The following is a 26,823-nucleotide window of genomic DNA, read 5'->3' as shown; positions in this document are numbered from 1 at the left end:
CAATTAAGAGGTGTGTCCCCACCATCGGCAGGAAGGGCTACTTAATTGAAACATTTAATTTTATTAAAACAATGTTTTGCAGAACATGCTCACTTTACCTGTTTTGTAGATTGTATATCACCCTCCATTCAGGTCTGGGAGTTTTTGACATTTAAATTCTGAATCTGTAATTCAGAAAGTCGCGTGCGCAGTTATCATTTGACTACTGCATTTTTCTATCTAATGTGTATCACATAAATTGTTGTTGCAATTTCACTATTCAAACTCTGCACAGGCTTAATTAAATTGCCGCAGGAGCACAGAACTCCCGAGGCAATTGTTCACATCTGCTTATTCTGACATAAATGGGATTGCAGCACGGCTCTAGATTAATTAGTCAAGGTAAGTCACTTACTTTGCAAACGAGTTGTGATCAGTTATTGTGAGCCTGAAAAATGAGGACATATTTTAGAGCAGTTTAAAGCCACACGCCTGCTAAATGTTGATCAGATCAGGTTTAGAATATGTCTGACAAAAAGTCTCTCCATTTACCTACAGGCGGTAAAACTATTATTTCAAAGCAATTATTCCTTTTGTGCATTTTCTTTTTCTTGACTATCACTCAAGTGCCACAGTTATGAATAAACCTCATTGGGTTGCATCACAACCGCAGGTGCAAATTGAGCACTTCAGCGGTGGGCAAGAACTTGTTTAGCTCGGAAGGCTATTCATCAGTGGAAGAACGGGCCTTCAGTAGAGTGATGAGCATGTCTTTGGTTTTTACTTCCTGAATGATATCAGCAGTCGTCAGTATGAGATTTATCTGGAGATTTGGCATTTAGAAAGTCTTATTATGTTTTGGCAACTTCAAGTGCGATAGCAACATGAAATATTACATGATAAAATATTATAGATAGGAACAAAGCTATCTTCTTGCCGATGTGAATTGAACTGTGTAGAGATTAATCTTGAATGGCATCACATCAGGAAATAAACACACACTTTGAAGGAAGGAATACACATCCTATAGCTGATTAAAAGCCCACTTTAATTTAAATAAGGAGTTAATGATCTGTATTTAGTTAATCATAAGTTCCTGTAACATGAGGACGATCCGTTGGATGCCCATGAATAATGCAGGCAACTCATTATCTAAAGCATTTTTAGGGAACAAAGTCCTATGGGACTTCATGGAGTTTCTGGCTCGCACAGTTTCACAAAGTCTTTATGCAGACATTGACGTAAGCAGCCAGTCATGGTATACATGTTGACTTGGGAAGTGGTGAAAGGTGCTGTAGCTCTGGCGCTTGAAAGGATGCATCCTGGTTACATTTCTTTCTGCCTGGCTTGCTGAAAGAACCCGATGCAATTTATTTCACCCGACCTCATATCAATTCTGCTTTTTTAATACAAAAATACCTAAATATCTCGACTCGCCTTAAAAAAAATTACAAAAATCACTCACTAAAGTATAGTTTCCCAGTTTATCTATTCATACTGGTGAGTTCAGTTGTATTTGCCCACTGGAGTTAATTGGAGTTGTATTTATGTTGCTCAAAGTATTTTAAAATTACTTTTGGTTAGTCTCTAGAATCCACAGACCTCGCTTTTCGCTGTTTTCAATGAAAACTGTTTTATACTGGAATTATTTCACATTTTCTTCTTTTTTTTTTTTTGCCAACAGAGTCAAGGTCAACCTTGACCACAGGTATTCATGCTGTTTCTGGTTACTCTTTCATCCCCTGAAAGAAAATTAATTACGTTTTTGGATGAAAAAGGCAGGGTGCTGTGAGGTGTGTCCATTCGTATTGGCTTAACCGGTGCATGCACATCGCAGTGCCCTGATCCACAGGTGGGTGTGCAGAGCATATTAGAGGGTAAGACATGTGTGAAATAGAAAGTTCCTCCCTCACTACAAACCTTCTCGGTAATGTCCTCTTGACACATACTAACCTACTTAGCTTGTTCAACTATTTACCTATTACTGAATAAAATGCTGCCATGTAAGCACAACTGATTTTAAAGCCAAGCTGTAACTCAACGATTTTCTCCCTTTATTCAAACTTTATATTTACACTGTTATGACTTCCATGACATTAAATAGAGGAAAACGTAAAAAGGAATACAATGGGTTGTAATACTAAAAGCATAGCTTCTGTTTTTGCAGAGTTTCACACTCTGGTTTATTATTGTTAGTATGAACAGGATTATTTGAGAGTTGAGCACTACATATATTCTATGCATACCACATTTGAAATCCTGCTTCATTCATGTCTCAGTAAATTTATATAAATGATTTGTCTCTTTGAGTGGTGAATGCAAGGTCAAAAAGCGAGACACTCACACAAATGGCCTGATGTTTGTGAATTAGCCTGCAGTAAATACTTGCCTCGACAGTGTTTTTTGTTCAAAGTAAACAGTCACACAACGTTTAAGGTGTTCATTTAACATCAGGACCCTGAACAGAATGCAAAGCAAAAACAATGTTGTCGTGTTTTGCGGCATTCAGTGTTTGGTCTGGTTAACTGATCAATAACTGCGACAGTGTTGAAAGTCAGGCTCAGCCCTCGTCTTTTCCTCAGTTGCTAAGAAACAAGGACACATTGTTTAAGTTGTACCTCCCAGCCATTATTACATATAACACGAAAGCTCACTTTGCACTTGTACCATATATATTTATCAAACTATCTTCTCTAACATTAGCTTTGCATTAATGCTGCTTATTGTTGAACTAAAGTCAATGTTTCCACAAACACTTCATGAATGTCACAGTATAAAGAGTTCAGCCATGCTAAACTGTGCTCCAAGACTAGTATTGGTGTCGATAAGGAAGCAGCAGCTGAGACCCCACACTGGTGATTAATGACCTCACTCACCGCGATCAAGTGAACCATCAAAACGTGCCACTGCAAATAATAGTTGAAAGTTGACACCAAGAAAACATGAAGGACATAAATATCCTTCTTCTTACTCCAAATCTCCATCAAAACATGTTTTACAACTAGAAGTGCCGTATCAGTTTTTATTTCATCACTTAGGTTTACCTGCTTTTTTCACCAGCTGGATTTTTCCTCAGTGATTACAGTAAGCTTAAAGAAAATGCACTCTATTCAATGATGAAAGTGCTTGATGAGAGTCAGCATATTTGTGGGGAGCTGGAACAAGAGCATTAATCAAGTGCAGGGGCAGACCAATAACGGGCTCTGTAATCATGCTGGAGCAGCGCTCTAACTTTGGGCAGCGTCGCCTGGCCATTCATCATCTGGCAAACCAAGAGGCAGGCAGGGAGATTAATAACAAGTGCATTAGTCAGTGTTTAGATGCAACCAATGTGCTTCTGGGTCAAGCAAAATAGATGATCTTGATCAGCTAATGATTTGGAAAATAAACTTTATCAGATTATAAATCTGTTGTTTATTTTGGATAGAACTAATTTTCGTATTATGGGAATGCAATGCTTTGCTTTTTAATAAACCTTTGGGTTAAGTAGAGCCTGAACGGCTCTAGTTAATTAAAAAATGAGAGGCAAACTTTGCTGAATACTTTCAACACTATGTGCTATGATTTATTATGTTGCGCAATATTATAAGACACTTTCCAATATCACTATTTTAATATTTTCTTCAGCTTTTCCCCCCCCTTCTGGACTGTGTTGCAACAGGGATCTCAGAATTGATTGTTTTTTTTATCTTCGACTCACTATTCCCTCTATCCAGAAGAAGAGCCTGTTAGCATGCACCTCACAGCTGAGGCAAACCATTATTTTTGTCTGCCTCACCTTCCCCACCATGTGTTTTCCTCTGAATTAAGGAGTCATTTGTCAAAGCTTTGAGTGCCTGCCAGAAAGAACTGATGCACAGAATGCCATGTGTTCCCTGTCTAATTCAGAAAGAATTGAGTTGCCAAATAAAGAGAAGAGCAATAAGACATGGGAGACCGAGACAGAGAATTGACTTTTTAAGATTGTGGTACAATACAATAACAATGTTCAGTGTAAGAATGCAATATTCCTTTGTGACGACGTTAAGCAAGAGGTTACTAAATCATAACGTGGAGGTTTGCGATCTCCAAAACAATCAAAATAAAATAAATAGTTTTTAACATTAATATCAGTCTCAATTGCAACCTGACCCCTCGCCCTACCCACTCTTCCTACATTTGTGTGAAGCGAGCACCAAATCTGTGTGTGCAATCAAATAAAAATCGAAAATAAAACCCTTCAGCAGCGAGCCCACACCGGTCCAGACTTGTAATTTCCCACTAGTCCTAACCAGAAACATGGGTGCCGGGTAATGGAGCAAACTTACTCATTTAAGATGTATCTTGTGAATGCAGGCACATAAACCTGCAGCTCCCTAAATAATGTCAATGGTGAAAACGTGCAGGCAATTAATTGTCTTTTAATCACATATATGCACCATCTACTCCATAGCACATGGAAATTGTGTTAGGTACGCTATACATTTACAACTGAACAGCACATATATGTATGCAGTAACTCAGCAGTTGAACAATGAAAACATCTTTCAATATCCAGGGTGACTGTTGCTTCCTGTGTGCGTGTGGAGAGTGCATCCCACAGTTTGGCTGTTTATTGATCCTCCCGCTTAATGCAGAGTGCCCTCCAAAGACACTTAAGGGATTTCAGGTCTAGTGAATTGGGATCCGTTTGAGAAAGGGCAAGTTTCTGTATGAAAAACAGATACTATAAAGATTGCCCTCACACATACTAGAGTGTTGTAGTAATACAGTTATACTGGCAAATCAACCCAAGTACATAATAGGTCTAATCAACAAGAGTGTCCCGATTATCGTTGACTCATCGCTTCGCAACACTCTGTCTGTATTAATTATTTAAACTAGGAATGGATTTGGTGCTAGTAACTTAAAGCTTGTCTCATTGAAACACACTTTATAGAATAAAAATACAATTCAGCTGCTGTTGTGTTGTGTTCAGCTCCTACGTCTCAAATTTAGACGTATAGTTTTTGAAGCTGTGGGATTCTTCTGTGACCTGGGCCGCTGTGCGTGACAGCTTACCAGCCACAGTTGCCGAGCAACCCCAAACCATCGCATACGCGCAAAGAACAGTAATAGTTTTTCTCTCTGCATTACGCAGCCACATGATGGTGACCTTCTCATCCACCGGGAGAAAGTCCAACTGTGCAGCAGCCAGCCACTGATTTGTCAGTAGTCCCACAACTGCTTGGCACGTCTCGCCATGGACAGTTCCTGAGTAGGGGAGTCCACCATCTATCAAGAAGTTTGGTGCTGTGCACAGAGGTGAGCCCAAGTGCATTTTGTTGGTACCTCTCGACTCCACACACCAAACCAGGAAACGTACCCAAACTGGGATTCTATGTTCTAAGGGCAAGATTAATTTGCCCAGATCCACAATGTGTGAGGGGCAGCTGTGGCTCATGAGTGGAGTGGTTCCATCCCTGGCCTTGGTCCATAGAGGCCCATAGAGATCAGTGCATTGGTATTGCACTGATCTCTACCTTTTGGCTTGAAGGCCTGGCTCTGGAACAGTTAACCAGCTTGTTTGCCCCAAGAAGTTAATCATTCAGTTTCAATGCACTAAGGAAATGTCTTTCCCTTTTTTGCATGAAGTCAAGCACATTGAATGTGGGCATCAGACTATGACTAAGAGTGCACCCTGTTCCCTGTGCTGTTTTTGAGATTCATTAAAGCGCAGCTGAGGTCTGTCTAGTTTGGTGAAGATATGGCGGCTTTTCCACTGTATTTGGTTGATGTTGGCTTTCAGCTTCATCGCTCCGTCTCTGATCTCTGATAGAGTTTGTCGCTGAGTGTGACAATATGACATATCAATATCCCGAAGTCTGAGGTGGAGAGGAGGAGAGAGCAACAGTCTTTAATAGCAAATAAGTGCAGTATTAGATCAAGGTTGTGAAAAGAGAGTGGAGAGACGAGGCAAAGATCTTGATTTGCCCATCAGTCTGTGTCCCGAACACACACCTTAACATTAGTTAGTGTTCAAAAGAAATATAGTGATACAAAAAAAGCAGTCTGGTCCTCCACAAGGTGGCTGGCCTCTCTCTGAATGATAGGGTTAGAGGCTGGTTTGACGGTTCCTACTCCACATTGAGACAGGTGCGGCGGTTCAGGATAAGAATGACCCCTCGGCCTGTCTCATTTGGAGGTGTACACCAACAGAAGAGTAGGACCTAGAGGTAGAACCAGGAATACGTCATCTGTCAGCTTGCCTGGTAGCACATGGTGGTACTTCTTTCATTCTGGCCTATGTTTAATGTAACTATTGTACATATTGATTACAACTACAGTGTGGAAAATATACCTTAACTCTCCCAACTATGAAAAGAGAATATTGAAGAACAAACAAATGTGAACTTTGCTGAGGTTTTGGGGTATTCTCATTTGATGTATTTGGAGAGTTTCAGTTCACATATCCTGTAGCTATCCTACTCATGCTAAACTAAACAGGACTGAATAAATATAATTGAATACATGAATAGGAAATATCCTCCAGCGGCTGAGACTGGTTGACCACGAGGCTAATTTGCCACCCTGTTTAGTAAAGGCTCTTTATTTTGCCCCAAGACAGGCATGCTTAGATACAGTAGAGCTGCTCGTGTGACCAGCAAAACTGCAAACTGTGATATATTGCAAGAAAGAAATGGTGTCTTTAAAAGGTTGCATTTGTGCAGCAATCTTGAGTACTGGGAATTACTGGGTGACATCAATACTACTAATGCAAAATGTCTCCGCCGTAACCACACCACCAGTTTCTATTAGGGACCATAAAACATTTAGTCAGCTGTGAACAAAAGAGGATGCTTAAATTATCATAACATATTTTAGTATTTTCCTTTTTAGTTGATGTCATTCATATATACATTAAATGAATACTCAAATCAGATGACCACAGGAATATTGAATTTAGTGGGCTTTAACAACTCTAAAGTCGAAGGGCTACTATATACTATACCATACCATATGAATGAATCTTTGACTACAATAAGCAAACAAAACAAAAAACCTGACCCCATTAATCAAATGGAAGACTATCCACATTTTGGCGTGATGGAATGATTTTCTTGACTCATTTGGGAGACATTTTTTATTTATATTTGCAGTGTGACATTGAGTGATTTTCCATCAGCACAGCACTGTCAGGAAAGGTTTGATTTTTGCAAAGCTGACAGTACCTGTGAGCCCAAATACATATACGCTCAAACAAGGAAGATGTGCCAATTATGAGGTGATATGCCAAACATCTAACATTAAAACTCAAAATATAGAATCCCTTGCTGAAAACAGTGTGAAGTGTTAAAGAGCTTGCCAAATGCTGATCACACAGGGACAGACACTCAAAAATAATACAAAAAAGTATTTTTATAAATGGAAAAGGTTTCTTGTCAATGCTGTGCACAGAGCATTCCTACCTTTTCTGGTGAATTGTAATGCTTTGCCTTAAGCCAGTGACAAGGTTATTAAACTATTCTTTTCACAAAAAGAAAATATTTTACAGTGACTACTGAGTCCATAAAAATCCACTTTGCCATCTTTGCTCATTGAAGAAACATTGCAAGATGCATGACTTACATCCACTTTGAAGAGAGGTTTAATTAGAATAATTTGAATCAAACTAATCACAACATAAATAGTTATATTGTTGCCACATAAGCTCCAAAGCACATATAGAAAGAGACACACCAAAAAGCAGTGACAGTGGCAATTCTCCAAAATCCTCCTCCTCGCTCGGCAGGGCATCTGTCTTCACATCATCCAAGATCGTGTTGCTGTTTGTAGAGGCGAGTCACCATCACAGCACACTGTGGTCCCCGTGGTCCCATTGCAAGAGACAGTGCTTTTGTTTCTTTGCAAAGAAAAACACAGGGGTTGCTTACCCCTCCATTCTGTCAGACAGCAGGCATGCAGAGCTCAGTGTATGGGCTTGACTGAGCATGCTGAAGTGAGCACAGCAGCTGAGCTACACAGCCGTGGTCAAGTTGACATTTCTCAGAAGAAAGTATAACGATTCAGCATTCAGAAATGGCAGATTCCTCCTTTGTTTCTAATGATTTATTTCAAACAGAAGTGGCCCTGTCAGTGGCTGAGCGACACACACACAGACAGACACAAACACACAAATGCTGTACAAGTCAATGAATTTCTTATCAGATCTCACTCTGAACTAAAAACACTTTTTGAATTATGTGCTCCACTTTTTTTGGGCTCCAAGGTTGGCAATGAAGGTCCGTCCAACGCGTTGGTCGAGACGATAATATATCAAATACTGCCCATTCTTTGTCCCCAGAAGATGAAGCCTATACTTACATTTGTAATCCCCTGACTTTCCCTACAGCTCTACCACGAGGTCGACGTTTTGGATTTTGAGTGAAATGTCTCAGCAAACAATTGGATGGATTGCCAATATAATTGGCACAAACAGTCATGTCCCTTCCAGGAGGATTTGTAATCACTTTGTTGTTCCCCTGATTTTTCATCCAGCGCTAACAGCAGGTCAGAATTTTCATTTGTCCAATACTTTAGGACAAAATCCCTGCAAAATGAATGATATCCCCATCAGCCTTAGCCATATGCCTTGTGTTAAGTGACAATTGCAAACGTTAGCGTTCATCTAAGATGGTGCACGTGATAAATATTACCTGCTGAACATTGACATGTTAACATTGTCATAGCGAGCGCGTTAGCGCGCCGATGTTAGCACGCCGATGTTAGCACGCTGATGTTAGCATTTAGTTCAAGGCACTGTGATGCCTAAGTACAGCCCCACAGAGCTGCTAGCGTGCCTGTAGACTCTTAGTCTTCTTATAAATCCATTGCTAATTTCTATATAAATGAACAATAAGTGTCATTTGAATAATGTGTTATTATTATGGAGATTTTATAAAAATGCAGGCACATCTCGCCCTCTATGGAATTCCATTAATGAAAAATATCATTATGATGCTATCCGTTATGTCAAAAAAGAAGAAAAAAAACATAAACTTAATTTCTAAAAAAAAGAAGAAGAGGAATACATTAACTTAACCTCATATTGCTTCTGTTTGTGTATGCATGCATTTGTCTGTGACTTTCCTTTTTTGCTCTTCTGCTGTCTCCTTCAACATTGTCAGCGAGGGGCGGGGCCGGGGCCGGGACGCCTCGGCCTTGGATGAGTCCTGAGAGTTAGTCGATGCAGAGTGATGATTGCCGAGGCTCTACATCAACACACCGTGACAAATGAGTCCAATTAATACCAATGCACCGATTAGTCGCAGACATGAACCACCATGAACCAGCACAACCCCTGCATGCACATTCATTCCAGTGAAACCTTTACAACAGCTGTTTTCAAAATGCTGTTTGCCTGTTCCAGCACAACACAAGTCCTAGGGTACATCAGTTTTGAACTACTATTGGATTGGGCTTAGTAAGGCTCTCCTTTGTACTGCCAGCCACAAAATGAAGCTCTGGCTCACAGAGGGAACCTGTCACGTTGATAAAGAATGCTTTGATGTATTCAATAACAGCTCTGTTATTCTTCGTGCTTGTACATTTTACAAAATAAACCGCGAGTTGCAAACATTACAAGTAGTTGTGAATTGCAGATGGAAGGGCGCCAACACACCACAATGTCATCACATTATGCACAAGCATGTAATATAGCTTCTAAATTGCACTAGAGACAGCAAGGCTATGGGAGACAGATTTCCACGTGGTGAGGGATGTTCAGCTGCTCAAGCATTCTTTCCACTTGTCATTACTTCGACTGGTGCACCTATTCACACTGTGAAAATATATGAAACGGTATTTTCTTTGTGTTCTTCTATTCCAGGGAAGAGGCCATGATGTCTACTTACTTTGAGACAGTGGAGGACCTGCTGGCATCTTTTGGGCCGGTCCGAGATTGCTCCAAAGATAATGGTGGTTGCAAGAAGAACTTTAAGTGTGTGACCGACAGACAGCTAGACTCATCCGGCTGCATGGTAAGTGCAAGCAGAGGTCATGTAATTACTGGTTTTGTTTTTAAATAACATGTTGACATTAACACTTTGCTGTAAATAGTAAGCGGATAGTATAATTTATGCTTTCAACTAGGACTAATTACATTAACTGTATCAATGCTAGCTGAAATTGTGCTGAGATTTAGCTAGCTAGCTGGCAAAGCTCAGCTAGCTAAAAATGAGCTAAAGCTGAGAGGGTGTTGAAAACCAATTTCAGTGGCACAGTGGACTATAGACACACTAGTAATGCACGATTCAAGCCTTTAGTCTGGCTAGCAACAAGGGATATGCTGTCTAGGCATGCTGGCACGCAAGCTAGTCACGTCCCATGATAACTGCCCACCTAAAATTTCCCAAAGGTTTCGGGGACATTAGAAAAATGAGAAATCAGAATAAGGAGACCCATAACAATAGCCAATTGCCTGAATAGTTAATGAAACAAACATCAAATAAAGGCTGCTAACATATAACAATTAAACTGTCAAATAATGATCAGTGATTTTGCTGCTCAGTAGTTAGTGCAGGACTTTGCAGCTAAAAGACTGATTAAGTATTGGATGTATTCTAAAAATCATTCATTTACATAATCACCTCGTTTTTTAATGTTTCTTTCCCAAGATAATGCCACTCATTAAATTTGCATGCCATCTGCTACATCCTAATATGGCTTTTGTGATATTTGCAAGCAATTTATAATATTTAATGTGACATAAATAGTATGCTTTGCTCTTATCGTAGACTCTTTAGTGTATGTATGGACATTATGGGGCCTATGGTTAGAAGTAGTTATGACTCACACTGCTGTGGTGTGTGCCCCTGTATTCATTGTCAACAGACTCTGACAGCGTGATACTGTCTGCTTTAGTCTGGGCATATGTGGCATGGTTCTTATTCACAATGTAATATGGATAAATAGGAACTAGCCCGGTGACAATAGCATCAGTGATAATAATATAATTTGTAGAATGCTTCTTTGGATACAACAATTATGGGTATTTTATACCTTTATTGACTGAGATTATTCTTCATTCATAAACCCTAGTTTAATTTAAAATGTAACATTGTAAACAGCAGTGCAATAAAGCTTTTCTCCTGACATATTTACAAGTTCAGGGTGACTGGAAACTTTAGATTCGATGCTTTTGACAGCATGGGGCGGGCCCAGGTTGTAAAGTAATTAAATTGATGAGGCATCTCAATTGCTGGAGGACGGCTGCTGGCTCATTAAGAGCTTGGAAAGGGCGATAAATTGACTGGTCTTTTCGTTGTTTGTGTCGACCAAAGACAAACACTGATAAGGCAATTGTCTTGTTTTCCTCTCTTTTTTTCTTATCTTTTAACTGAAATAACGAAAGGCCTCTACTCTACAAAACCTTCTATTTAGAATATTCATGAAAACCGTGCTGGCCTGACACTTATCACAAATGTTGTTTAGCATTCCTGACACTGTGGTCCAAAGCTGATGGACTTTGGAACTAAATACCTTCGTAGAGCTTGTAACATTTTCAGCATTTTCTGTACAGATTAAGTTTTTCTGCACATTCCCTCTACAGCTCATCCCCCACAATTTACCTCCCACTGTGTTACCATGCCAACTAGTTCATATTAATAAACCTGACTCACATTCCCCATCTTTCATCAAAACCAAGACAATTTCCACCCTTGACATATTTAGTAGCTTGTGGCTGTTATTTATGACTGAGATATGTCTTTGTGTACATATAGTGGTAATTGCCTCTGGCCCCAAACCTGTTGACAGTATGTGTATCATTCTGTTACTGATAATATGACAGCATGTTATAATAACCCAAAGGGCTCTGCATGTTGTCTGGTGTTCTTCTTGTGTTTCGCCTGACCACCTCAACATGGATAATTTATTAAAAATATGCATGAACAGCGATGGTTCACTGTGTCACTCCAACGAATGTCATGCATCTAATGCCTTGCGCTGTTTTGTGACATTGTAAAGGTTGCAAAGCTTTAGTCTATTTTTAAGTCAAGAATTATGAGTGGCATTATTACATTTTCTCACCAATTTTGTGAATGCAAAATTTGAATGTTGGAATATTTGAATCAATGATAATGTCCAACGACATACTTTTTGTGCTATCATACTAAAATGGTGTGTCTAATTTAACTCATTCCATAATATGTTAGCATTTATTAAAACAAAAAATATATCTCATGGGGGTTTGCTGTATTACTGTAAATACAAATGTAGTCTCCTTTGTACATGATGTGATCGTGTGAAATAGCTTGTATCTGTAAAATAATTATGACATCTGTAACAGTGGTCCCATCTATGTTTTATGTATTTTTACAATGGTAGTAGCGTTTGCAACCTATACAGGGGCTGGAGACTGAAATTGAACAGGAAGTCTCTTTATTAGACCCAGAGGTGGAAAGTAGCAGAGAGTGTGGATAAAATATGAATGAGTATATGCTAATAAGCAATGGATTGTGTATCAGACTCTATTCCACGTCAAGCCCCTGGACATATTGTGGCATATTAAGGGTTTTCACACACGTGTAAGCAAACTCATATGGACAACACACTATTTTATTTTTCTCACAGCTGACCATCAGCACAGGCAAAACCATGTTAAAGAAATGACAGGAATTAGCACCTTCAGTAAAAAGAGAAGTGGATAGAATACATACCCACTTAATAATCACTTCAAATATTAGTTGAAATATTACTCTCAAATGATTCAGAACTGTCTTACACACCTCCATGTGCCGCTGATTAATCCGCAGACAAAATAGCTGACAAAGCCATCTACTTTTCAAAGATTAACTCCAAGGATCACAGACACAGTGGTATTATTTTCTTTTCTGACTCTTTTCCGTCGGTGTTATTTTAAACACCCCTGTCAGAGTGGGTGCTAACACAGAGCAGCGACATGCCACACGGAGGGCTTAAAAATCCATTATCAGAGTCAGTCCCTCAAGGCTGTACGCCTTTCTTAAGACAGTTGAAATGCATTTGCAATTATATTTTAGTTGGAGCTAGCACTGAAGTTATGGAGACATTATTAATTCAATTTTTTGTTTGCCTGTGTTCCACTTCTCGCTGCTGCTGAGCCGGAGGAGATGACAGGTGGTTTATTCTTGTGCTCGGTAACAGCTGTTGTAAGTGCAGGTTAGCGATTTCAGACAGGTAGTGTTTTTGTATGGTCGCCTTCCTTTTTTCATCACTTAGCTCATCAAACACCAGTTGGTCGTATTATACATTACAGTAGCAATATGCTGGGTAAAGCTGTTTGTTGGTGTATGCCGTTAACATTACAGCCTGCACTGCTGTTTCCACGGTCATGCTTATTTTCTTTCCCCCTGTATGAAATAGATAGTGGTGTATGGAAATGTGTATACTGAGTGTGTGACTAAATTGATTGTAAAGTGAAGAGAGAGGAGAATAATATATATATTATATTTAGTGACATATAAGTAGTAGACATAGTAGTTTCAGTGAAATTATCTTTTAAAAACAATAGAATAAAATATACAGTAGTATAAGAAGACTCAAACATGCATACACAACAAGTATTACAAGTAGAAGTTATTACAATGTCAGATTATTATGGTGCAAAATCTATATTTTACGAACGATAATATTTCTGTTATTGAAAGGAAAATTTTAAAAACATTAAAAGCCAAAGATCTAGGACTTGACATTATAATTGCATGATTTGACACAATTAGAGAGCAGAGATAAAAAGCCGTATTGTTGGCTAGATGCATGATAATGCACAATACAATTCCCTTTTGTTGCAGAAAGATATTCCACACCACTCTCTGTACAGACTCAAATGCCAGACATTATGGTGTGAGTGTGATGTGTATCTCAACACACTCAGCAGGAGAACCCTAACTTTCCATTGTTTTGCAAATCTACCTTCTGTTGCTAAAGCAGACAAAAACTTGACAATAAGTTACCATAGTTATTACACTACAGAAATAGAAATCTCTTTTGCTCAAAAACTGAAGTTACATTTACAACCCTGGCCTACAACTTATTGGGCAGATGTGGGTTGTGTGAACAGCAACAATCCAGCATTTACCCAGTGGTGTGGAATGAATGGTCAAATTCTCTCGTTGAACCTGTGGTCAATGTAGCGTGTCATCCACTGTGTTTGTGAGAAGAAGGGGTATTGCTGATGCACTCTGTGAACTCCCCTGAGGCTGCTCGGTGAAGTTCAAAACTCTGTAAACACGGCTTTTCCTGGTTGCCTGGTAGCTCGCCATTTTTAAAGTTTGAGTTTGACAACTGCAATATATTGCGGTGTTCTGTGCTTTGCGTAAATGGTAGAATGTTTGTCTTGATGGCACATTATTGTATCCAACTAGAATATCCATCTTCTTAATGGACGTACTCAGGGGCTGAGCAGATGGTAGCATATTAGTGCTATATCTTTCATCAGTTGATGTCTCTTTTGGGACATCTCTGTTACAGTTGATTTGGATGCAGGCTTGGCAAAAATGTCATTTTTAACTCCAACCATCCAAAAGTAAAATGTTGGACCGTCAAACTCCTGTGGCTTAGAGTTCAGAGAAAACAGATACCGTTGTCTCCAATCTCAATTTAAGGTGCTTGTCTTGTGTCCCAGTATGCAAGAGTTTATTAAAATGTGTTGCACACTCCAAAAGTCAGGAATTAAATGATGAGTTGTCAGTGTGTAGCCAGATTTCTGCTTGGTTGCTTCTGGTTTGCATAAAGAGTCAGCAGGGAGGAAAAATGGCAACTCCACCCAAACAAAAGTTTTGAGCAAAGAATCATCCCCAAAGCCCTCTCTCTACCCAGCACCCCATGTACCCCCCCACCCCCACAGCCCTGTGTTGCTGACAACTGATGACTCCCGCTGCACAGCTCAGTTTACCTCATTACCATTGAATTTCAACGCTTTATGGTTTAAAGCAAATTATAATAATTCTTTCATCTTTTCACTCTGACACCGTTGGTTAAATGTTGGATCAAGTGCGTCATTTAGTGTACCGCAGAGATGCACATAACACTGCGACAAGGGTGGGAGTTAAGATCTGTGTAAAATAGAATACAGTTTAGTAAGAGGCCTTGAAGCCAGTGTTTGCAACTGAGCAATAAAACTAAAACACATAATATTCGGTAGATTACTTTTATTTAGTCTATTGTGACGTATTATTCAAGAGAGCATGGTTGAAACAACAGTATGAGCAACTTCAGTGAACAACTGAAGCTATACTTTAAGGGGACACTCACTCATGGGTCCAATATTTAATATTGTATTTGACGGTAATTTTTCTAATCTGAATCAATTTCATTCAATTCAACCCGGCTCCAAACCCAAGCAATATAAAATTGATTAATACATAGTATTCCATCACACAAGCTTTATTCCCAAGTAACAGGTTAGATACTCGGCGCAAGATTAGTATTTCCATTTCCTCTCCCTTTTTAATAATTCAAGAGACGTAGGTGGACTGGTTTTTGGCATTCAATGCAGATATCTGTTTTTCTTTGTGGCATGATTGAGATATCAAAAGGAGCAGACCATTGTTATTGCTCGCTTGTTGCAGTAAATTGTTGCTATTTTTGCAATAACCTTCAGTATACTCTGCATTTGTATATCTGTCTCTCTTCATAAAGACCATATATCCAAATGTATTGATTTTATGTCTTAAAACCATCCAATCCATCCTTCCGAGACCAAGCATTTTTCCTTATGTCAACATTGACAACACTACTGTTGCAACAAGTGTGTATGTTCTTTACATTTGCTTCCCTGACATATGCAAACATAAGTCATCATTAACAAACCATGTCTCTATTGTCTTCGTCTTCAAAGGACGCCCATAACAGCAGCTCTTAACTGCCTTTGGCAATCAAGCTGAGCTGAGAGCGCCTAAGTCTGGCGGAGTCGTAGAACAAAGCTATCCTTCACTCTCATAGGAGGTTGCATAATCATCTGTTATGCTGTCACTACTGAATAAAGGTGCTGGCGCAATGAAGACAACATGGCCTTTAAATACAGTCAGTCCACACAGTGTGTATAGAAAAGAATCCCGATCAGCTGATTAGCACAAAATTGCCACTGTACAGACGCGTGAAGACGAGTGCTCAATGTTAAATCCTCCTGTAAGAGAGTGAAGCCTGTGTGACAGAGACCAAAGCAATATGGATTGATGTATATCTATACAGATATACTGTATGTGTGCAAATGTAAACCATTCGCACATTAATAAATAAATAAAAATAACTGCATCAAAATAAAAACAGCTAAATCTATTTTAAATAACAGTCTATTTTTTGGTGTTGCCTTTGGGCAAAACCGTTCCCAATGGATGAGAAATAACGGTTTTCTCACTGAAGATTAAGTATGAAATATGAATGCATGAATTGAAGGAACAACCGAACGAACAGCTGGGTTGAGACTTCTTATTTCTCATTGGGGGGACTGCATTGCACCCTCACACGTTTTTTGCTCTTGCAGCAATAAAACGGTTGTGCCTAATTTAACCCATTTTAGCAGAGTTGGAGCTGCAGGGCATGCATCTCTGCCACCTCTAAACCAGATTAGGCTGTCAAATATGCTTTTAGAGTATTTGATCCCCCCCCATCTGTCAGTGTGATTTAGGGCCGTGCTGTTTCTCAGACTTTTTCTCGTTCTGTGTGTTGTTTTGGGAAGCAGTCAGCGCACATCTTCCTTATATTGTTTCTTTGTCACTAAAAATATTCCTTCTTGTCTTTACACTTTACAACATTTCCCTGGCCATGTTATGTTCAAAATGCTGCAGTGGGACTATTCAGTGTATATACGTCCATGATCAATGATGTTTCACACTCCTCTCACTTTCTCTTCTCTCTCTGAAATCTGTAATGGCCACTAAGTACAGACATCTGTGCATCTTAATTTTGACAAGATCATTAAGAGACGGAGTTCTCAATAGATATTGCTCAGTTCCTGATTAAGCTGAGGGCACTAATGGGTAATTAGGAAAATGAATAGCAATCATTCAGAACGTGTGAACTTCAATTTGTAAGAGTGATCTAGTGCAGTATATAATGTGTAAGAAGATGTATGTGTAGTTGTACTATTCCTTGCATACTTACTATTGAATGTCTTCAAACCTGCTTTGTCTTTTTAACCCCATATAGATGAATGAAATGCCATCGCTCTGGTATTTATTTGTGACATAATATTCTCATTAGTTTTTGCCCCCCGGAGAATACATACACATTCAACCCTTGGTGTTCTATGTTACATATGTAAAAGACAGAAGATGGAAACATCCAATCCATCAGATTCAATCTAATAGTTGAAACTATTAATTATTTGATGAATTTACAAATTTGTAATCACAAAAACACACACAAATGAACAGCAACACGTGGGTCTAATGCATCCTTTCACCTCTTCTTTTAAACCTTTCATTAATTCAATATGAAGTCAATTGCCAGAATCTAATGTTTTTTTAATGTCTTTTCAATCAATTATAGTAACAACGTCTAAGTTGTTTCTGTATTATCCAAAAGGCTGTAGCAGATCTCTCGGCCTGTTCTCATTGTGTTGCCATTAGAGAATCACTACAGAAGACCTTGTGTCTTTGGAGCGTGGTCCGACCAGAGATAACGAGTAGCTAGTGGCCAGTGCTAATGGCTAACCTTAAGTCCTATTCATTCAACCGTGGAGTGATGCATGACAGTTCTGAATTACAGGCAGCTAGTCCCACAGCGCTGCCTCAGTGTGATGAATGGCTCCAATCTCGTTCTGCTGAGGAAGTTAGCGTTACATTCATGAGATACAGTAAATGGATCTGAGACTGCAGAGCTTTCCCATTGAATGTTGAACATATTGGACTTTGTCCAGAGCACATGTGTGATCAATGCACAATGTTTGCTGCTCATCCATCTTTTTTAAGTGCTTGGCAAAAGAGATCAAATATGCGATTGCTTAGTTATGTAAAATGTCTCCGGCCCAGAGAGTGCTGACGTAACCGTATTTCCAGATTAACCCTTTGTCCCCTATTTGTGAAAACGCCATTTATTCAGATTTATCAGATTGGAGTCTTAATATGATAACAACATATTGCAATTAGTAAAAGGCTAATTACGAGAAATAAATCTCATGAATAAAATAAACGATAGCCCCTTGATTACTGTTAGTTGAGTCATTAGTGGTGGTGGATTGTAAATCATGCTGATGATCATCAAATATTCTTTGGGTAAAGTCATGACCTGCCAGCAGATATCTATTATATAATTGCTTTGGCAATTGTTAGTGCGTACAATAGTGAGGAAACAACCTTGAGGTGAAGATTAGTCAATGAATTAAAGTCTGACATGAGTGTGAGGGTCTTCCAACTACCAAAACACGTGATCCTCACTCATTGAACTGTTCCCTCTCTCTAGTTTGTTCCCTTTCTGCATTCAAATTTTATGCATGATGTTTTTGTTGGCAAAAGCCTTGATTACTATAGAGCAGCTGCTGCTCAGAGAGCATTCAAGGCTTTGTAGATTTCACATTTAGCAGTGGTGTGCGTTCCATTTTGTATTTGCTGATAAGATGACACAAAACAGTGGACAAAGCATGCACTAAAGGTTTCAGGCACACAGCAAGCGATTTGATTTGATCAGGGCCAGAGCTCTTCCTACAATATATCTGGGAGGCAAACTTTTTTTTTTTCTCCACTTAATTCCTGGGGCGTTAAAAGTGTTGACTGGAACTGAAACTATAGTGTTTATTAGAACTAACATTCATGCAAGCATTCTTGTCCTGGCCTCAGTAAAATGTTCATGCTGTTCCAAACACATCTCACATTGGTAAACTCGGGCTCAATCCTCTGTGATTTCCCTCTTAATTTTCCTGTCCTGCATTACAAAACGATTATAAAAAACCCACCAAATGAGGCCTTTAATCGCTTTCCTGACCCATGGTTTATTACAAAGAAAAAAATCTTGTTTACTACTGATCTCGGGAACCTCGCAGAACAAGACGTATTGACATTCAAGATCCGTTAGTTGGGTTTCTTTTGTTACAAGGGCATTTGAACCCTGTCGAGCCTACAGATTTTTTAATGTCTTTTGGCACAGTCTGGTGTGACTGGAGGTCCAACTACAGAGCCTTTATTTCAGTGGCGTCTATGATATGTGACATGGGCTGATAAAACTATTAACCACTGTTCATAAATCACAGCAAAAGGCTGGGGGATACGGTGACACGGACTGCAGATATTGACAATCTGCTTATATAATGCCAGCAGCAGATTAAGTGTGGCAAAAAGCCACCTCTGGGTAAGAGTCTCTGTCGACAGTATGTCAGCCAGCCAGGATTCCATTAACAGCAAGACATAGGCCTCCTTGGAGCCAAAATATCAAAATGAAGTTGCATGGCAGCTGGATTCTCGTGATGTTGCGAGATCACGTGCGAATGGTGCAATCACATATCACACGAAAATTCCCTTTTCTCCGGCTTCAAGTAATGCACCGTGGTCCAATAAACCAGAGCGCGGACCAATCAGGGACCTGCGTGGGGCTACTGGCAGCTACGAGTCCGGTTGATATCTGAGGGCATTGGACCACTAAGAGCAGGGGAGATGCTTATTTTTGATCTCTTTAACACTGGCTCAACCTTCTTTTTTTCTAGCACAGAAAATAATAAATGAACCTTACTTGTTAAACAGTCGGAACATTAAGCAACGGCCGGCCTACTTAATTTTTGTGAATACAGCAACACCTACTAGACAACAGTTTGTGTCAGCATTCCTCCAATCAGTCCCACACAGGCACGAACAGAACATGAGGAGCCGCAGATGAGTCAGAACAGCCGTCAGTGAAAGTGGCGAACAGCGCTGTGCAAACTGTGAAATATAATAAGTCTCTTACAGTCTTCATTTTAAACCAACAGAAGCGCTCCATCAACACGTGCAAAGAGGAAATTACAGCTACTTGCAGTTCTGAGAAAAGTGATATGCTCGTTGTTAAAAAATGTTTTGCGGCTGATGTTTGAGAGTATAAATTGAATGTTGAAAATCCCATCAAAGATTCAAATATGATCATTTCTACAATGAATATACACTTTAATATTAGTATCCATCAAACAATAAGTGTGTGCTGTGTGTGTGTCTGATTCAGTAGGATTGGATAAACGGCATGGCTCAGAAATGACACAATACCAAGCTGTGAATCAGGTGCTCTTGCAAGAGAAGATAGTTAATTGGAATGCTTCTGGTAGTGGAATCCTGCTTCTCTGGACATAGTTGTTCCCTTTTCTTTAAAGACACTACTGCACCATCAACACTTAAACTGTTTCATACGTGGGCCACTAGTTTGATGGTGGTAAACTGGCACAGTCGGCGATAACATTGCAGAGCAATTGTGATGTAGCCTTGTTATGAATATTTTGCTGACGGTCTGAGGTTGTCTAGTAGTGCGTTACTACATGTGATGGCTAACTTCCCTTTACTTAGAGATCCTCTGACAGTAAAGCAATACCTATAATATTATACTGACACACAAATACCACCCAACCACTAAATGAGTTTGATGAAGCGTCGAGCCAAACTCGTTGCTCTTGTCAGTGTCAATAAAATATATTTGATAATATCTTTACAGGATGAGCGTGCTCTCCCTGCAAAAAACTAAATATTTCTATGTGTATCATAAAAGCACTGTCATGAGGTATATGCATAGGAACAATTCAGAACAACACAGCAATTGAGTATTTAAAATATGAAACTTTTCATTCTGTAAGTCACTAAATCATATGCTAATTGCTTATAAGGATATTAAATAAATATTAGCATTATATTGAATGATAAACAGCATTTTGTCTGCCGCTAACACATAAGCTGCAGGGAAGTGCATCAGGTGTAACCTCTTTGTTTTGTTTGCGTAACAATCTTTTGTTGGTATCCGAGTTGGATAACGTAACCCAAATCATGAACAGTCGGCCATAAAGTCTGCTGTAACTAAAAGAAGATGTCCAGCTGTGACAGCATCGACTTCCTGCTGGCTCACAGACAATGTGTTATTTTCAATAATAATATTTTTTGGGTATCTTCAGTGGCTACCAGGTCGAGAAAAACCATGTGTTTTTTAAACATGTAAGCATGAGATATATATATATATATATATATATATATATATATATATATATATATATATATATATAGCGCTTTTCTATGTACTCAATGCTGCTTAAATGTCCCCTTTAACAATGCCCTCATTTAGAGGTTTTTGTGTATGAAATTGAGATATTTATGCTCCTCAAATTTCATGTTTACAACATCTAACGACACTTATTTACTACCCTTTTAAATTTGATAGTTTTGACTTTTCTCTCCAATTTGGAAAGGACGGGTCTCACACACTAAATTCCTTTTCATCGTGTGCGCTCCTTGTTAGGGAAGGTGTAGACTTCTCATGTCTCTTCTGAGAAACATGGAGGCCCCGCCACTCTTATTGTGTCTGACATAAAAAAAACATGCACAGACCTCAAGTAGAGAGACGAGCTGTAAATATGATTCCATGATGCCTGTTTGCAGCTTTATGATATCTGTATTCACTTAAAGATGTGATACCAGATTTCTGTTTCCTATCAAATAAAACATTGGCCATCTTTCATTCTTATGAAATATCCCGCTGCCCGATTCTCCTCTCTCGTGTTTCCAATGATCTTGCTGCCTTTGCCTCCTCTGTGCCGCCTCATCCTGATTAACATGCACACGCTGACCTCTGCGCCTTACTCTCTTCTTCCCGCTCCCTAATTTATGCCTTCCTCCTCACCCTGTCTCCGCATCTCCCTCGCACCTCCTCTCCTCCTTTCTCTGTATCTCTTTTCTTGCAGTGTCCTGAGGGGCTGAGGCCAATGAAGGATGGCTCAGGTTGCTATGACTACTCTAGGGGCATTGATTGCACGGATGGCTTCAATGGAGGCTGTGAACAGCTGTGTCTCCAGCAGCTCGTGCCCCTGGAAGATGACCCCGGTTCCAGCAACGTACTCATGCTTTGTGGGTGAGAATAACTAACAGTAAATAAATTGAAAGGTGTCTGCAGGGTGGATATAAAGCTTCCTCGTGAAATTGGCTTTGTGAGAAATATTTCCCTAATATTAAGAACTTCTTCCTCAGGCAAATACCCACATGAAGGGAATGTGATATGCAAATAGGAAAATAACCAGAGTGTAATCACCAAATGATGATATGTCACTAGACATTAGCCAAAGATTACATATAAAGAAATATTGTTTTAATATAATTATGTATCCTATTGACGTTTTACAATATAAATTAGTCCATGACTCTGGCTGCCCAACTCCGATGGCAAGCGTTTATAAATCCTTTCATGTTTAAATGAGCTTGAAACGCAGATATTCAAACGGTGCATCTGTGATTAAACCTGATTCTTGTCCCACGTCGACTTTACTTCCCAAATATACAGTGATACATTCACTGTGCAAAGGCCCTCGTCCTCACCCCACACATGTTCCACTGAGATAGACTTTTTTGCACCTTCCCTCGAACTAGATTGTGTCACATGGATTAGTAGTCTCCAGGGAGTTACCATTTTAAAAAGGTTTATACTGTGGCCATAAGGGCCAGGAAGCTTGGCATTCCAACAGTTCAGTTTTTTTTTTTTTTTTTTTACTAATGTGTGGCAAGAAATCCTGTTCCACACCATTACACCAACAAACCTTTTATACTGTATACACCGAGCAGAATGGATCACTGGGTTCAGGCTGTTTGTGACTTGCCTGTCAGTGGAATTTCACAGCGGAAAGCTTCTTAGCAAGACTGCAACAGGTTTTCTATTTTTCGCTCTCATCGCATCTGTCATCTTTGTGGAGAAGTTTTCTACTAATAAGACTGTAGTGTAGACAAATCCAGTGGGTCAAACCATGATTGATTCTAAAATTGTTCCGTGAAATAAACAGATAGCATTAATGCAGTATACTGCATGGTGTAGTCAGTCTTCTGTGGTAGAGCAAAGCAAACCTTTGGTCTAAAGAAAGAGAAGAGGAAGACGCTGTTGCACTACATCTGCTGCATTTTCCGGACAAGTGTTGACAAAAACAGCAGAGTCCTCTTTCCCACTGTGGCACTGAGTGAGACCTGATCAGCTGCAGCAGCCCAAACTTCAGCACCAGCCATCAGCAGCAGATACTCCACCTTGTCTGGAAGAGAGGATTGTGCAGGAGATATGATAATTTGTTGAATTCTGCCTCATTGGATTGTGATAATGGCAAGTTCACTGCTTCTATAATTTAAAAGACATTTTGGCCAAAGCTCAGAAAAATATAAGCCAGATTGTTTTAAAAAAAGAAGTAGCAACCTTGCTTTTGCACAGCCTGGACTTGTATTGTATATAGCGTTAATAAACGTCTGTATTGAGCTGTCCATGGATCGGTGGTAAGTTTTTGCTCATCAACCTTTCATTATATCTTCTAATGTTCTTGCCAGCAACTATACATTTGTATCCTTTCACCTCAAGCGTATATAGTTTCACATACATCACACAGTGCACATTGCATTGACAGCTTTTCCCTCCTCCGTAGGTGTGTGCAGGAGTACAAACTGGCAGGGGATGGGCGCTCTTGCCTTTTGCTGTCAGACAACTGTGAGGGACCAAAATGCCCAAGGCAGGATGTCCACTTCAATGACACCCTGTTTGGTGAGATGCTACATGGGTACAACAACAAAACCCAGCAAGTCAACTTGGGACAGATAATCCAGATGACCTTCCGGTAAGTACACACATTTACACAGATGCACAATGATCTACATTTTTTTCCTGTCTATACAGCATATTTCCCTTTTCTTTAATTCCGACTTTTCTCATGAATTATTTTTCTTTCTACTCTTGTCTTTTTGTCTCAACTTTGAAAAGCATTATTTTATTATTTCTGCTATTGTAGATCATGCCAACTCTCTTCCTTTGAGACCTGTTGTTTCACATCTAAACTGTTCACATCTTTCTGCGTCTCCAAAGACACATCAGGAGTATCGGTCGTCTTTTATCAGTTTTGGGTTGGAGGAAAGTTAGAAAGCTTGTGAGCTCGGCAGAAAATCAGTAGTCAGGGTTTGCTGTTGGGATGCCGCATCTGTGTTTGCACAGATGTGTGTATGTGTGTGTGTGCATGTCTGGGCCTGTGTGGAAGGGAGAGTGAGAAGGGGATGAGAAAGTGACGGTTGAGTGAGGATTGAGACTTATCCCATTGCAGTTCTCCCTAAACTGTCAGCCCTCTGAAAACCTGGCTCACTCTGATAAGTCACATGCTGTTTGTGGTGAAATGCTCCTGTAATCACAGAGCGATGATGAGGGTTTATCTATGCACAAACAGTGTACGCACAAAACACACTCGGCACAATATCTTGCTTTCTCTGCGTCTGTCTTTTATTTGAAAACACACACACACACACACACATACTATACGTCAACACTTTTTCAAGTAACCGTGAAATGCTTTTCATCTGTTCTGCCCTGCGGGTCACAATAGCTGTGCTTGGCTAAACAGAAGCCCTTGGCGTCCTTTTGTAACGTATATTGTTGTGATTCCAGATTTCTGCAGCATACACGGCACACTGGATGCAACTTAGAACAAGTGAACAGTTGTTTTCCTTTCATGAATGTGTGTTAATAATGATTTAAAAAAAAGATTATGTAAGATACAGATGGATTGTTTTTAAGTTGTGTACTTTTTCAGGGTGTTTTCCTGTCTACAGTGCTGCACCATGAACATTATCATAAGAAGTACACAATTTGTATTCAAAAGGAGCTACAAAAAAGAGCAATGTGAGTGATTAAGGTCACTCTTTGGATCTATTGGAAAGCTGCTTTTAAGTTTTCTGTCAAATGTAATGTAATGCAGGTACAGTAATTTCATAGTTCCTCAAAGTAGCATTTATTGTTGAAAAGTCCATGAAAAAGGCACTTCTGCCTTCATATTATTTCATTCTGAATATGAATGTCTGTCAGATGATGCAGTTTTAGATGACATTAAGTTGAATTTATTTACTAATACACAATTGTGTCTGCGTCTGTCCTTGAATATGCCTTTGCTGCATGTATTGAGTTGTTTTTAAAAGATGGCCAATAAACACAAATATTTCTTATAGAATAAAAAAATATTCAGACGGAAACACTGGCACACATGCTTTTCCATGCATTAGAGAGATTTCAACCATTTAACAGAGCTTTACAGCACCTCAGTGGTAGAGCAGGGTCGTCCTTCAATCAGAGGATCGGCGGTATGATCCCTGGCTCCACTAGTCCATGTCGATGTGTCATTGGCCAAGACACTTAACCCCAAATGTCTCCCATAGCTGTGCCTCCAGTGTATGCATGTTAGATAGTCCAGATGGAGGTGGAACCTTAGCCCCTCCCATCAGTGTATGAATGTGTGTGAAAGGGTGAATGATGACGAGTAGTGTTAAAGCACTTTGAGTGGTCGGAAGACTAGAAAAGCGCGATGCAAGTACAGTTAATTTACCATTTACCTCTCTAACTTGTCTTTGTGTGGCTGTGTACTGGTTAACCGCATGTTGTACGGTGGGACACGTTGGCGCTCGGCTGACGTAAGGAGAAATAGCATTTAATGGGGGATTACTAACTTTGATCACCAGAAGAGTTATGAGCTAAAGGGGGCTTAGAAGCCATTTTAAGAGAATTTCTACAAATGACTGACACGTCTACAGCCTAATATGGGAAAGAACTAAGAGCATCATCTTCCCCAAAGGTTCAAGAGGCTAAACCAGTTGGAGAATACTCTTTAATACACCAAACAGGGTACAGTTTGACAGACAAAACAAAAGCACAGTTTGAGTATTTTTGAAACTAAGGGAAGATGACAGTCTCGATTCATTTGCCCTCAAACAGTGGAAAGCTCAGTGGGTCTTCTGCTTCTCGAAACCAGTTCTACACACTGGGTTATATCAAACTACGGCCAGTAAAGGGATTTGCACTCAAGCCAAGGCTCTAGTGGGGTAATATACAGACGACACATTTGAACTAGTCAAACACCTTGGCAGCCCTGAGACGCACTAGACAAGCCATGAAAGATCTGAGCATTTTTATATGGGTGGAAAGGTACGTCGACATTGCAACGCTGGGGGGAAAAAACAAAACAGTTAATTGTGTTGTTCATTGACGGACATTTGTTTGGCTCTTGTGGTTTAAAAAAAAAAAAAATCAGCTAGTAAATGTAGCGGAAGAAGCCACCAGTGCTTCACTTTTACATTTTTAGCATTCAATGGATTGGCCCACTTTTTTCCTGGAACTTGTTGGCGAGCTCTCAGTCCACACCCATCGTCCTAACAGTCCAATCCATCTGTTTCCAATCCCTTCCCCCTCTGCTGCTCGATTCAGTTCCAAACATGCACATGGAAATTATAAATGGTGTCTCTTTGACAGACTGTCATTGTGCATTAAAACTCCAAAGATGCAATCCGGTGGTTAGATTGATTGTAGATCCCCGATCTATATCAAAATGCTGTGAGCCTTCCTTTCTCTGGCTTTATAAATTGGTCAGGCATTGTGGGTATTTATCTTCCTCAGTAGGTAAATCAGTGCTGCTACCTCTCATCAGTTTTTCTTGTAGTGCACTTACACTTTGTCTGCTGCATGATTTCTGTATAATACAGCTGACAAACTAAATTTTCTCTCCGCCACCTCAAACTCTGTTTTATTACACCTGCCCAATTTGCACCTGTTCCTTGGAGCTAGAACCATTTCCATGCTAATTGCGAGATGCATACCTCATCGCACTTATCATGTTCCCTGCAGATGGAGGCGCACTTCACCGATTACATGCAGATGACAGACAAAGTGCACTTCCCGCTGAATGTGCCTCTTCAGATAAATAACTGTGTCTGTAGG

At 39.7% G+C, this 26,823-nt stretch overlaps 1 protein-coding gene across 1 annotated transcript in view; it reads left to right on the top strand.

The window, feature by feature from the left end:
* The window catches only part of astn2 (astrotactin 2), a gene marked incomplete at both ends in the record, with an annotated part of 231,808 nt that overhangs the window by 131,295 nt on the left and 73,690 nt on the right, over nucleotides 1-26,823 (top strand). The window contains 3 exons of the mRNA XM_079235676.1: nucleotides 9,806-9,956; nucleotides 21,797-21,963; nucleotides 23,504-23,692. Coding sequence (XP_079091802.1) covers nucleotides 9,806-9,956; nucleotides 21,797-21,963; nucleotides 23,504-23,692 — 507 coding nt within the window. The remainder of the gene's footprint in view (nucleotides 1-9,805; nucleotides 9,957-21,796; nucleotides 21,964-23,503; nucleotides 23,693-26,823) is intronic.

This window comes from Taurulus bubalis, assembly GCF_910589615.1.
Source record: "Taurulus bubalis genome assembly, chromosome: 19".
Taxonomy (NCBI): domain Eukaryota; kingdom Metazoa; phylum Chordata; class Actinopteri; order Perciformes; family Cottidae; genus Taurulus; species Taurulus bubalis.
This window is presented reverse-complemented; position numbering and strand designations above follow the sequence as displayed.